This window comes from Falco rusticolus, chromosome 5 (genome assembly GCF_015220075.1).
Source record: "Falco rusticolus isolate bFalRus1 chromosome 5, bFalRus1.pri, whole genome shotgun sequence".
In the NCBI taxonomy this organism is placed as follows: Eukaryota; Metazoa; Chordata; class Aves; order Falconiformes; family Falconidae; genus Falco; species Falco rusticolus.
The window spans coordinates 85303320-85315752 of record NC_051191.1 but is presented as its reverse complement, the minus strand read 5'-3'; the positions used below and the strand labels follow the sequence as shown (position 1 = coordinate 85315752).

Below are 12433 nucleotides of genomic sequence, written 5' to 3'. Positions count from 1 at the left end.
TCTCTTCACAGTATCTCTCAACTATAAAAGATGCATTTTTGAAGGGAGGAAATTATAAACCAAAATATTTTCCACTGTTCTGAGAGAAGAGGCTTTAGGCACATACCAAGAATCTCTTATCTGCATCCCCTTTCCCTTCCCCCTTTTAAAATTCTCTGAATTATTTGGAACCTATTTTTCATCTCACTCAAAATGCAATCCAGCAGACGCCTCAGCAGTGATTCTGAGATCACTATGCCTGGCACTCTGCAGAACAATTTCTCTACAAAACGAATGCAAGACCTTACCAGTCTGACAGGGTGGAGCAACACCTGTAAACTCAGTCCTCCAGATGTTGAAGGGCATCACTGTAGCTGCATAATACACTTGCTTTCAGACAGCAGCCTCAGTGCAAACTAAGGCTTCACACACTGCCTTTCTAAACACAAAAAAAGACCCCATGATGTATTCATGCTGTGTAACACACTTTTGTTTTATTCAAGCTCTTTCAAATTTAGGCCACATAAATTGCATGTAAAATTCACTATTTGCTACAAAGGCATGCCAAATTTCCATTTCCCCACACACTGGAAGACAGGCACACAACAGTCTCACACTGAAAATGTGAGGAGATCTAGTGGCTGAAGCCAGTAAAATCTGTTCTGCTCTCAGTCACATCAGAGAAAATCAGAAAGAAAGGACTCCATAGGAGTCAGTACAGAGTTACACGGATGTACAAACACAAATGAAGACAGAATTAAGACCATTCAAACTCAAATCTGCTCGACAGATCAACATACCCTTAACACAAATTATTGATTTTTTATACATTCTTAAGTGAAAATTTGATGAGGTTGGTTCAGAAGGACTCTTCTACTCAGCCACAGATATGTCAATCTGAATTGCCAAAATACAATAAACCAGTCAATATGCCCCATTATTTATGAGGTTATTAGTAACATCATAAGTCCTGAAAAGAAAACTTACTGGACCATTTGTACATTGGAAGATGCAACAGAAACATTAATCAACACTCATACCACTTCTGCAAGGTGGAGAACTGTATTATCTCTGCTTTGCTAACCAAGGAATTCATACACAAAGTTGCAGTGACATCAGACAGTCAACCGAAGTGGTGAAAGACATATGGTTATAGTCCAGGGCTGCCTTCCACAACGTAGAACATCATCCAGACTACCGAGTCCAGGGTCCAAGCCTGTTCTTGTTTTCATCAGTTACAAATATTATCTCTTTCAGCAGATTTTGAACTCCTGATTTACATGGATAGGAAGAGGGAATACAACTCTCCATACATATAGCTTGAATGTTTTCCTCATCCACCTCTAACATCCAGCACCAAAATAGTCTCAATTGCTCCACAAGTGGGGAAAAATAACCCTTCTCTATGTTAATAAAATATGAACGTTCTCTTACTAAGAGTAATAAGCACTCCCCTGAGCCAGCCTTGTGCTAGAGGGACTCTTCATCTGTATCGATGTCACTGCTTGGTTTGTTCAATCTCTCAAATTCTTCTCCATCCTACAGGAACCAGAAGCAAAAGAGAACAATGTGAGCATTGTTATTAATACCAAAAAAATAAAAAAAAAATGTTGAAGGCATCATTTACATAAAACAAGACATTTTATTTTAAATCTCTTATCAATGTGTTGTAATCTTGCTCTAGGATATATATGCTTATAAAAAACATCCCCTGTATCTTTACCATTTTCCAGTGACTCGCTCCCTAGCCTATTCCTTCATCAGGAAGCTTGCCCACATAGTGTTATTTGTTTTTACTACAGCTGCTCAATGTAAGCGCTAAAATAGATAACGCCTGGTACACCAAAAATATATGACTTTGTGTTATTTACTTCTTATTAAACACAACCTGAAAAGGCACCAGGTGCAATTTCTGGAAAACATCTCTTCCAAGTTTAACGTTTCTTGGCAATACATGGAGACAGCACTCTCTTCTGGTTGCGACACGTATTACAGAAAACAGCTGTACACGCATATTAAAAATACAGACATGAACCCTTCCCCGACAGACTGACTGCTGGGCTCAGCTGAATGACATATCAAAGAGCAAGCCTGCCATGCTCTGGTTAACTAGATTACTATTCAGATTAAAACAAAACACACTAACAGGCCTGGGGGAAACGTTTTGTAAGAAAAAAACGTGTTAAAACTCTATGTTTAAACACTACCTTTTGGTCTTCAGGTATCTTTGACTGTTAAGGCTGAAAGAACTTAACATCAAATCTACCAACTCCTTCATGATATAGGCTCGGCTACACAGATTTATCCATTCTACTTAAGTACAATTACTTCCCAGGCTTCAATTTCTGGATACCCAGTGGCGTATTTTGGTTATAAAGGTTTCAAGGAAGGATTTGTACAAACGTAACATCACTTGTGGAACTGTCTATAGTCACAGCAGGAAAGCAATGCTTACTTAAGCTTCATGAGCTGAAAAAGTGGAATATGCAAAGCAACACCCAATCAATGTAAAAGATTTTGAGAAATACCCAGGGGGTTTTGTGTTTCAGGGATGAATCCGGTCATGTAAAATGAATCTTCCAAACATTCCATGGTGTAAATGGAGGTGAAACAAACGAGAAACCAGAGGTGGCAAGAACTGAAAAGCCTTACCCCACTTGACCTCTCCCATGCATCTCCTTTGACGAGTTTGCCCCTTTCCCGCAGAGTGGCATATTCCAGGCCTCTTGGTTTACTGGCATTATAGATGAATATGGAGAGAAGCACCACAGGAGCTTCCAAAAAGAACTCTAGAGAAGGCCTGAAGTCAAAGATGATGAAAGAGACGGTGGTGATGATAACAGTGGTGATCTGAGCAGTCATAACATGGAACATATTGTCTCGGAACTTCAAGATGAAGGCTACAGACAGCCCCAGGAAAGCTGTGACAAATATGAGAGCCACCGAGAAGATGTTGTGCCCATAAAAGAAGCCGCAGTTCCCTATCTGCCTCCGGTCCTTGTCCCGCAACCCCAGCATAAGCCCATTGAACAGCACCCCAAACGCATAGAGCTTGCTGTTCTGCATGAAGATGCTTTCAGCATGCTGATCCCCATCTTTCAAGATCTTTTCATTGTAGATGTTAGCCAGTGCAGAAATGAAGCACTGCACTAGAATAAGCAGATGGCCCAGGCTGAGGCGGAGAGGCTTCAATGCTCCTGCCATGGTACTGGTGACATTCCACTGGAAGCTGTGAAGGAAACTTGGTGCTACACAGTTGCCCTTTTCCAAGCATGCTTCCTCGGGTCCGGTATAGAGAAGGCAGTGGTTAGATGGACTAAAAAACATACTGTGATGGAATCCGTGTACAGCCAAGCTTTGCTGATGGCCTCCAGTTCCTAGAGTCAGGGCAACGATGGACAGGAATAAAATCACCAGAGATGCCCACTGTACCCAAGAGAGTTTTCGCCTAGGAGTAGACAAAAAAAGCCACCAACTTCAGAAACACAGTGGCACAAATTAAATTACAGGAGAACAAGCTCTATAAAACACATGAAAGACATCATGCCACAGGGTAAAGAAACAGATGCAAAGAAAAATCTTGTGTTTTTAGAATCAAGACTAAAATGCCAAAATGCAGCATGCTTTGCTATGGCAAAGGGGGGCCAGGCTAGAAATCACAGAAATACAAAATGGAGTAATCTGTAGAGACAATTTAAGGGAAGTCTTTCAAGATTGTGTTAATTCTAGATACTAACAACTTAAAAGCAAGCGTTGTCTCCATCTGAACACAGGTCTGATGGATAAAAAGAAATCACAGACATTCAAATAAGTACTCTCTGTCTTGGGTAAACTCTCACTACATTTCACTTTTCCCCCATGATTTCGTGCCCTTTTCTAGTATTTTATGATGGTAAATTATATAAATCTACGAACATAATTTATAAGACCGTTAGAATGATTTATACTATTTTTTCACTCAATCCAAGCCTCTTTAACTTGGGGAAAATCAAAAATTTGGATGATTAAGTAAACTGTGACATCACAGGAAACATAAAACTAAACAAATGAGAAAAAGCATTTCAAGTCAGACTATCAGACACTGTTTTGGTATATTAACACCTGTAGGAAAGGCATCTTTGCTCCATGTTCAACACAAGTGACTTTTTGAGTCATATCATTCCCCTGTCAGTCTTTTCTGAATCTAAATCATACCACACAGAGCACAAATCAGGTGAAGCTGAACATATATGACAGAGCGTCTGGCTTTTGTCACATGAGTAACAGACATACAATCACTTTTTAAAACTTACTGTGCAGTTGACCAGAAACACATCAGGGCTAGCACAACATTACCAAAGACACCACTATCTTTCCCTCTTAAATACCCCCTCTTGTTAGATGACATTCACATTCAATTAAGAATTACAGCAGACTGTAAAGAAATACTGCTAATCATGACATGTGAGATTTAATGTTCAAAGGAAAGTACCCAAACCTTAATTCTGACCATCCAACAACTATATAATCATGATTTCAGTTGTTCTATTACAGCTGACCAAACATGTGGAGATACGTAAGGAATCCCAATAAACTATTATTTCCTGCATCTTCAGATGTAGAAAACAAAGCCGTCTCTCCAAGTTGGTATAGCCACAAGAAAAGAGAATTACTGTTCCCATCAAACAAAGAGAAAGAATGTAGCTTAACTTCTTCATCAATGCTAGGAAGATATAAAATTTCATTTACTTTAGTAAACACTACTTACTTTAGCACTATTCTGAAGAGAAGAGCCGTTGTTATAATGACAAAATTTGAGAAGAGTACAGCCATTGCCTAGAAAGAGGAGGAGGGGAACAAAGTTATACTCCAGACATAGTATGGCTGTCAAAAGCCCACCAACTTGAAGAGTTCACCGTTCAGCAAGGTGCCAGAGTGAAAAGCATCATCCTGATATTGAACTTTCTTCCTTACCCAAGCGGTAGAACAACACGCCCCTAAAACAACATTCAAGTCCATTTCAGAATGTCAGGTAAACCACAGAGCCGAAGTTCCACTGTAGTGGGGAAAGCTGCACTGAAACAAAGATGTGAAGAAACCAACCCAGCGGAAAACTTACTTAACAAAAAAGAAAACGGTGTAGTTTTCTGTCAGATCAGTTCCCCAGCCAGGTTGACCAGTCAGCTGCAAAAAGAGCTGCATCAGCACAAAGGAGGAAGCTGCTTCAAAATGAAAAAAGAAAAGAATAGGAGAAGGCAAGGCTGCTTCTCGCTGCAGTGCCAGCTTGCAGCATTCATGAAATTCCAGATTTGCACAAGGTACTTGCAGATAATAAAACTTCTTGTATGCCAAATGCATTTTCTGCATCATTTATCAAAGGTAAGCAGGTACTCAGCTTGAATTTTCAAGACTGCAACTATACAAAAAAAATTAAACTATTTTAAAGTATAACTGAACACAACCCTGAAGTTCCTGTCTAATTTGGGAATAGCTGTATAATAATGACAGTGCCCTAATCCATGGCCACGGCCAAGCTGCAAACTCCTTGTGGCAAGGACTGTCCTTTTGGTCTCTGTTTTAGACGCTCCATACTGGGACACTGAACCAAGAAAAGGCTCTTTTAGGCACTGCAGTTACCATTAAAGATCAGAATCTACCAGGACCATTGGGGAAAAAAGGTTCTTTTGGGGAGGAGGTGGGGGTGTTTCTGAAAATGTGTGTCATTCAGGGATGCCTTGTGTAGTCGGTACACATACAAAAAAATCTAAGCATCTTTAGTCTTTTCTCCAACTCAGCCTTAGAGTGAGGTCACTTTTTTAGACAATTTTACACAAAACCACATATGGACTCAGAAATGTAAAACACAGACTTTATCTTGAGCTTTTTCATCTGTACTTCCACATTCCCAATTCTGCACAGCAGAGCCGTTTTCATTTACCAGAGGAAAAGCACAGGCTCTTTCTTTTCCATTATCTTAGTTCCACTCTATTCCAACATACTATCTCATGATTAATATATCTCATGAAACACAACACAAGGCCTCAGGTAAGCTGAAAATTGACACGAGACATCTGCCTAAGAAAACACAGCTTAATTTTCTAACTTGCAAGTTTACAACTCAATAAATATCTGTGTTAGGTGAACACTGTGGAAGGAGAAAAATACTGAACAAACAAGTGAATCTGGCAGACACCACTCTAGAAAAAAGAGGCTTGGTGCAAAATGTACAAGTGTTCTGTGTATACTCTGGTTTTGCTTTACAGTCAAAGCCCCCCATCCAACATCTCTGGTAACATAACACAATCAAAATATATAGCAGGACAGTTACAAGGAACTAATTTTGAGTCTGTTTTGTTCTCCAAAGCCTCAAGGGACTTCTGCCTTAGATGAGGAGGAGTAAGACAAAAATTTACCAAAGATCATTGTGCCACTATTTCACATGTCACAAAGTCTCTACAAAGTCAAATCTTACCACTACGAAATGTTAGCCACTGAAAAGTATCCATAGTTATAGCTGAAGCTTCAAGAGAAAAGTCTCACCAAAGCAATTCCACACTTCAAGCAACTGCTCACCCAGGTACTACTTAGTCCCAAGCTTAGTTTTTTAAGTCACATGAAGCCAGTTCAGTCAGGTGTGGCTGCCTTCTTTCAAGCATCTTGCCCCTCTGCCTTTACACTTACATGGTCTCCTACACTGTCCAGGTATTCTGTCTTACAGGTATTTTAGTTATCTCTTTTAGCACTTGTTTACCATAATGTTAGAATTTCAGCTAATCCTTATAAAATATATCCAGTTAAAAGGTGTAAGGTGCTAAGAGTTCTAAAAAAGAAGAATCTCAGAGCACATAGGTCCTGAGGGGAGAGAGACAGGGTGTGTGTGTAAAATATAAAACCTATGCATATTACAAAAGATTACTTTAACTGAGCCAAATCAAGTTGCTTAAGAAAGCAATATTGTTTAAGCTGAATTTCCTTCCTGAAGTAAAAAAACCCAATCAAACAAAAAACCCACACATGGCAAACCACGGAACCAAGCTCCCATGCATGTTATTTTAAGATATCTGACTCTTGATTTAATTAGATTTTTTCCAGACAGGTCCTATTCCAGACACTCATCTGTCCCTGACAGAAATGTACACCTAAAAGGACAATATTTCAAAGACAAATTAAAAAAAGAGAAGTAACGGAAACATTTATATTTAATTTTAATGTCAAACAGGGGCAGCCACAGTATTTTATAGCAAGCACTAACCATCTGTTTCCATGTAACTTCAAACACAGATTCTGAACCAAAAATTATCCTAGCATGAAAATAAAAGAAAGCACAAGAACTGTACTATTTACTGAGCATATGCAGATTCATCCAAAAGGATGAAAGTACCTAGAAGAAAGTACCAATTAAATTTTGTGCTTAAACATAACTACAAACAAATGTAAAAATTAAGAGTCAGAGTTTTCTTCCTCCTCTCCACAGTTCCTGTTACACTTCCTCCATTTGTGGGGTAACATTTATTCACTTTTCTTTGGAGTCAGTGTGAGAGGAAAACAAGTCATTATGTGAAGCCACACAGAGTGGTAGAAGCTGCACAGAAAAGTGCATGTCAAATACTAGCGAGATAAGCAAATGCATTAAAAGACAAATACAGAGTTGAAGAAACCAAAGGAGGGAAAAGCACTAAAAACCTGCCTAGTACTTAAGCAATTCAGCCTATTTCTAAGTCAATTCAGATGGAGAAAATACACAGACAATGTCCTCTACTGAGAGCTGTACAATACTGACTAGTGGGCAAGAGTATGGAAAAGTCTGGCTGGTCAGTTAACAGATCATTCTTTTACCTGTAAATCTTGCCTTGCCAGCGTTACAACTGCAGATAGTCTAAGGGCAATGTTACCAACCACTAAGATATCGGAAGATACTTTACTCAGTGTATGTATACTTACTGGCTGGAGGTAGGACAGTACGTAGAAGACAATCAAGTTATCCAAAAAGTAAAGAAAGGCAGGAATTGACCATTTCATGGAATTACAAAAATTCTTCCAGGAAAGACATTCAAAGGGATGATCCAAACAACCCTCTACAAGGAAAAGAAATCAATAAGAAAGATATTTTTTGTCGTATCAAAAGCCCATTCCCTTGTAACAGAATAGGTACCACTGTTCTGTTTTTAGGAACACCGCTGGACTGAAAAAACTAAGGTACCACAGTCCTCTGACACCATAGAGGACAAACCTAGGGCAGAAAACACAACTAGAGCAGCAATCCTGCATGTACAGGCATTTACCTCCTTGCTTCAGCAGAGAAAACATCATATTACCCCCATCAGAATATTCGTCCGCTGGGAGCAAAAAACCAATCAATTACCAACCATTCTTTGAGGACCAAAAAGCACCCTGAAGTCCCCACACAATAGCAACATCATTACTATTATCTTCTGATGATTATCAGTCAAATCTCAAACTGAAAAAACGACACAGAAGCAGATCTGTGTATATAGCACCCCAAAGACAGCCAGTAATGTCAGAAACGCAAAATAATCCAGAACTCAGTATCTGCAGCACACAGCACATAACCTGGGTAAAACTAAAACATATTGGAAGAAGGATGAAAGAAAGGACAAGCACAAAGAACGATATTTACTTAGGTATTGAGGCCACACGCATGACGAGGAAGGCTGTGATAAACCTTAGACTACTCTACAGCTGGTGACAGAAGTACTTTGTTAGCACAGGTTTAAGACTACACAATGTTATCTAATAGTCTTCTGAACCACCGACACACTGAGTTCAGCGAAACTCAGACATCTGGAAGAAAAAAGTTGGGGAGGGGGCAGAGAAGAAAACCAGAAAACGTACTCAGCAGTAGCCAAGGATGGCACACACTGACTGAATACATTTACTGTCTTAGGTATGTCTGTACTAAATGGTAGAGGTGAAAATTTCATCAGCTAGCCAGAGCTGCAGCCATCAATGTGGAGAAGCCAACAAAACCAGCAGTTCAATTTAACATGAGTCTCCAGTGCCTTACACCCTCTTCCAATGTCAGCGTCTGTTCTCTACCATTTTAAAATACTATGAAGTAAACCTCTCATCCTTTCTACATCAGGACAGAAAGTCCAAGAAAGAAAAAACGGCCTGCAATGCAAAACCAGTAGCTAGTGAAGCCTGGCACTGCTTTCTCTGAACAACAGCCCCAAGATTTGTCTTCACAACAAAGCTAACTTGAATTCTAACATTGAATTCTAACATTGTTGCTTCTGACTCAAATACCACTAAAGACACACAAAGCCTCTTCAGTAGAAGGTGGCAGTGTTTTTAAATAAAAGCAGTCAGAACAGAGGCCAATAACGGCCAATCCTTGAGTTAGAGCAATTTATAAGCTTATGTTCGGTCATGACTTCAGCAAGGTGATTCCTATTATCCTTGCATGATACCATATTAAAATTCTGAAAATGTTAAACTTTGTTACACTTTCTAATTCAACTTACCTGTCTCCACTTCAGCTACTGCACACACGCAACTCAAGAACACCTGAATTTACAGTGCAAAGTAGAGTTATAAAAGTATAGTTATAACTCTGCATGGAGGACAATTCCAGTGAAACTTACTATCAGGACCTACTCCATACTACTACATGTATGTAAATCCATCATTAAAAAAACCCAAAATGCCCCCACCCGCCTACCCACCAAAAAAAACCCACCAAAAAAAGAGATCTGAAGTAAAGAAAATCTTAAGCCAACACATTTTAGTTATTTTAAACATAGGTACTCACCCTTTTTCTTAACCCATAGTGCCAATACCACACACAGGACCAGTTTTACTACTTCAGAACATATGTTCACTGTTGTAGGAAGGTAATCGTATTTATTATCTGTGGGATTCAGCAAATCATAGAAAGCACACAATCAGATCCTGTCTCCTGCATCCATAATTAGAGCAATAAATTATTTTAACACACACCCCCAGTCCCAATTTTAGCCATTTTCCATAAATGCAAAAGGTTATGCCAGCACTTTCATTATAAATATTCCAATTTTTATGATATACAGCTTCCTGAACAGCCTCCTTTCCGGGTTGAAGTCTTTCCTTATTTGGTCTCTTTCACAGTCCCAAACCATTGGCTTACCGCAGAACTTTTTGGAATAACTCAAGAACATCTATGTTTTAAAGAAATTTAAAAAAATGGGAATGTTTTCCCCAAACAGCAATATGCCATTTTTTCCCCTCACAAAAACCAGCTTCCAGATGACGCAGCCTTCTTCCAGGACTGTATCTTTGTTAGCATACTTTGCTAAAACTTGGCAAAAGGAGAAGCAGTAATACCAGCCAGTTACAGCACACCCACTATGATACCACTTTCCTCCTAAGCCTGTTGCAAGACAAATATTTCGGTCAAGACATGTACCATCAATAGTACTTACACAACAATTTAGTTTTTGAAAATCAGCTATAAAATAATTCACTACATCTTTTAAGGGTGAATCTCCACAGGGATCATACACCTTGCAACCCAGATCATAGCTTTATGTTAGACCAGTGACTATACAGAAATTTTTCCAATATAAAAATACACATCGCTGTTTACATAATAGAATATTTATGCCGGGAGCTCCACAGGTGGAGAACTAGGCTCTTGAGTATCCATTTCACTCCACACAAACTCCTTCTTATTCAAGGTACATGACGTTTATTGCCCAACAGCACCTTCATTGGCGGAATACTTCATCAGGAGGATTCGACTTGACCCCAACACAATAAACACCCCTCCGAGCAGAAAGGTATAGATGGTTGTCTTGGAGCAAAACACAAATCGATTACAGCACTTGGTCTTCATTCTGCTGTCTTACTGTCAATGCCCTTTGGATGACAAAATCAAAAAATACATTGTAAGCAGTGCTTCCAAAAACTGATTAAACAAGGTGAAATGTGTGTATTTCCCTGCTTTGTGTTATTTTATACAAAGATGCTTAGATTACAAGCCATAATCTCATTCTGCAGTGGTTGGGGGGTGCGTGGGTTGCTTCTGTTTAAATAAAATTAGGAGAGAAAGAGAAGGACACTATGAGAACCAGTAAAGGGGGATAAACAACGTACACACAGCAACCCAAAAGACGGCACAGAGGCCAGTTTGTCAGAAGACTGCACCTATGGAACACTGATTAGTTTAAAGGATTAATCAAGATACAATATTATTTTTCTGTAATAGTTTTATAAGTGGCTTTGTTCCCAATTGCAGCAAGGAAAAGTTTTGCAGCTGTAGAGCGAGCGCAGCATCTCGGAGGTCACCTGGCGGTTACTCAGCACGGGCCCGTGCCCAGGAGGCAGGGGAGGAGCAGGGATGGCCGGGGGCAGAGCTACCTCCAGCGCTGCCGTTACGCCTCACCGACCCGTTAACGGGCTCCCAGGCCTGAAGAGCCAGCTACCAGCCGGCCAGCGCCGGGGGGGGCTGGGGAGCCCCTTGGGGCGGCTGCCGGCGGGGCGTGCGTTAACGGCTGCCGCAGCTCGCGCCGTTCCCCCGGTTCCCCCTTCGAGCCAGGCCCCGAGCGGCGGCTCCGCGGGCCCCGAGGGGCCACAGGCCCAGCACCCACCTGGCGGCGGCAGCGCGGCCGGTAAGCGCCACCGAGCGCCCCCCGCGCTGCAGGAACACCCGCCCGGCGCTGCCGAGCGCCGGCTGCCACGTCGCTACCTCAGGTTGCGGCGGAGAGCGGAGGCGGGGCCGCGCACGGTGAGCCGGGCGGCAGCGGCCCGGGGCTCAAGCGCCACGGCCAAGCACAGCGGGCACAAGGGGGGTCCCGGGAGGCCGCGGCACCGCGCTCCCCCCCCAGCGCCCACCACCAGGCCCCTCCGCCAGCCCCTCCGCTTCCCCCGCCGCACCGCAACCGGCGCCGCGGCCGCGCCCCCTCCTCCCCACCGGCCTCACCTGGCGGGGCGGGGCCCTCCCGCCCGGCAGCGCGCGCCCCCTGGCTGGCCGCCCAGCGCGGCCCCGCGCGCCCCCTCATTCTCTTTGACAACCGGCCGCCGCCACCGCCCCGCCCACGTGACCACGGCTCCACCCACCCCCCCGCTCCCCACGGCCGGCGCGGCGCGCATGCGGACGAAGAGCCCCCCCAGCACCTTCCCGCCTCGTCGCGCGCACGCGCCCCGGGGCGTTAGGGCCGCCGCTGGCCCGGGCCCGCCCCCGCGCAGGCGCATCGCCGCCGTCACCGGTGCGCGACATGGGGTGGGCGGAGACGGAAAAAGCCCAGGGAAGGGCGGGGGGGGGCGCTGTCATGTGACCCGCTGGGGAGGGGAGGGGAGGGGAGGGGGGCGGTGCTGTGCTGCCGGGGCGGCCGCCGCCGCGGAGATCGTTATCCGAGGGGCGGGGGAGGCGGCTGTCCTCTTGGTGGGGCCTGCCGGCAGCATGCAGAACGTCATCAACACGGTGAAGGGGAAGGCCCTGGAGGTGGCCGAGTACCTCACCCCCGTGCTCAAGGTG

The 12433-nt window shown here is 43.0% G+C and overlaps 2 protein-coding genes across 6 annotated transcripts in view; one reads left to right on the top strand and one right to left on the bottom strand.

The window, feature by feature from the left end:
• Positions 1–443: 443 nt before the first annotated feature.
• The window catches only part of SLC35A5 (solute carrier family 35 member A5), a 12621-nt gene continuing 631 nt past the window's right edge, over positions 444–12433 (bottom strand). The window contains exons 1-7 of one of the 4 annotated variants that reach the window (XM_037387642.1): positions 11879–11998; positions 10663–10815; positions 9731–9829; positions 7900–8033; positions 4727–4794; positions 2632–3427; positions 444–1518 (exon numbers count right to left, since the gene is read on the bottom strand). In XM_037387642.1, coding sequence (XP_037243539.1) covers positions 1450–1518; positions 2632–3427; positions 4727–4794; positions 7900–8033; positions 9731–9829; positions 10663–10792 — 1296 coding nt within the window. In that variant the 5' untranslated portion in view covers positions 10793–10815; positions 11879–11998 and the 3' untranslated portion in view covers positions 444–1449. Of the gene's footprint in view, positions 1519–2631; positions 3428–4726; positions 4795–7899; positions 8034–9730; positions 9830–10662; positions 10816–11546; positions 11741–11878; positions 11999–12433 lie in introns of those variants that run through there. The other 3 variants (XM_037387643.1, XM_037387644.1, XM_037387645.1) reach the window with 3 other exon arrangements.
• The window catches only part of ATG3 (autophagy related 3), a 26480-nt gene continuing 26322 nt past the window's right edge, over positions 12276–12433 (top strand). The window contains exon 1 of one of the 2 annotated variants that reach the window (XM_037387647.1): positions 12276–12430. In XM_037387647.1, the coding sequence (XP_037243544.1) occupies positions 12359–12430 (72 nt within the window). In that variant the 5' untranslated portion in view covers positions 12276–12358. The remainder of the gene's footprint in view (positions 12431–12433) is intronic. The other variant, XM_037387646.1, reaches the window with a different exon arrangement.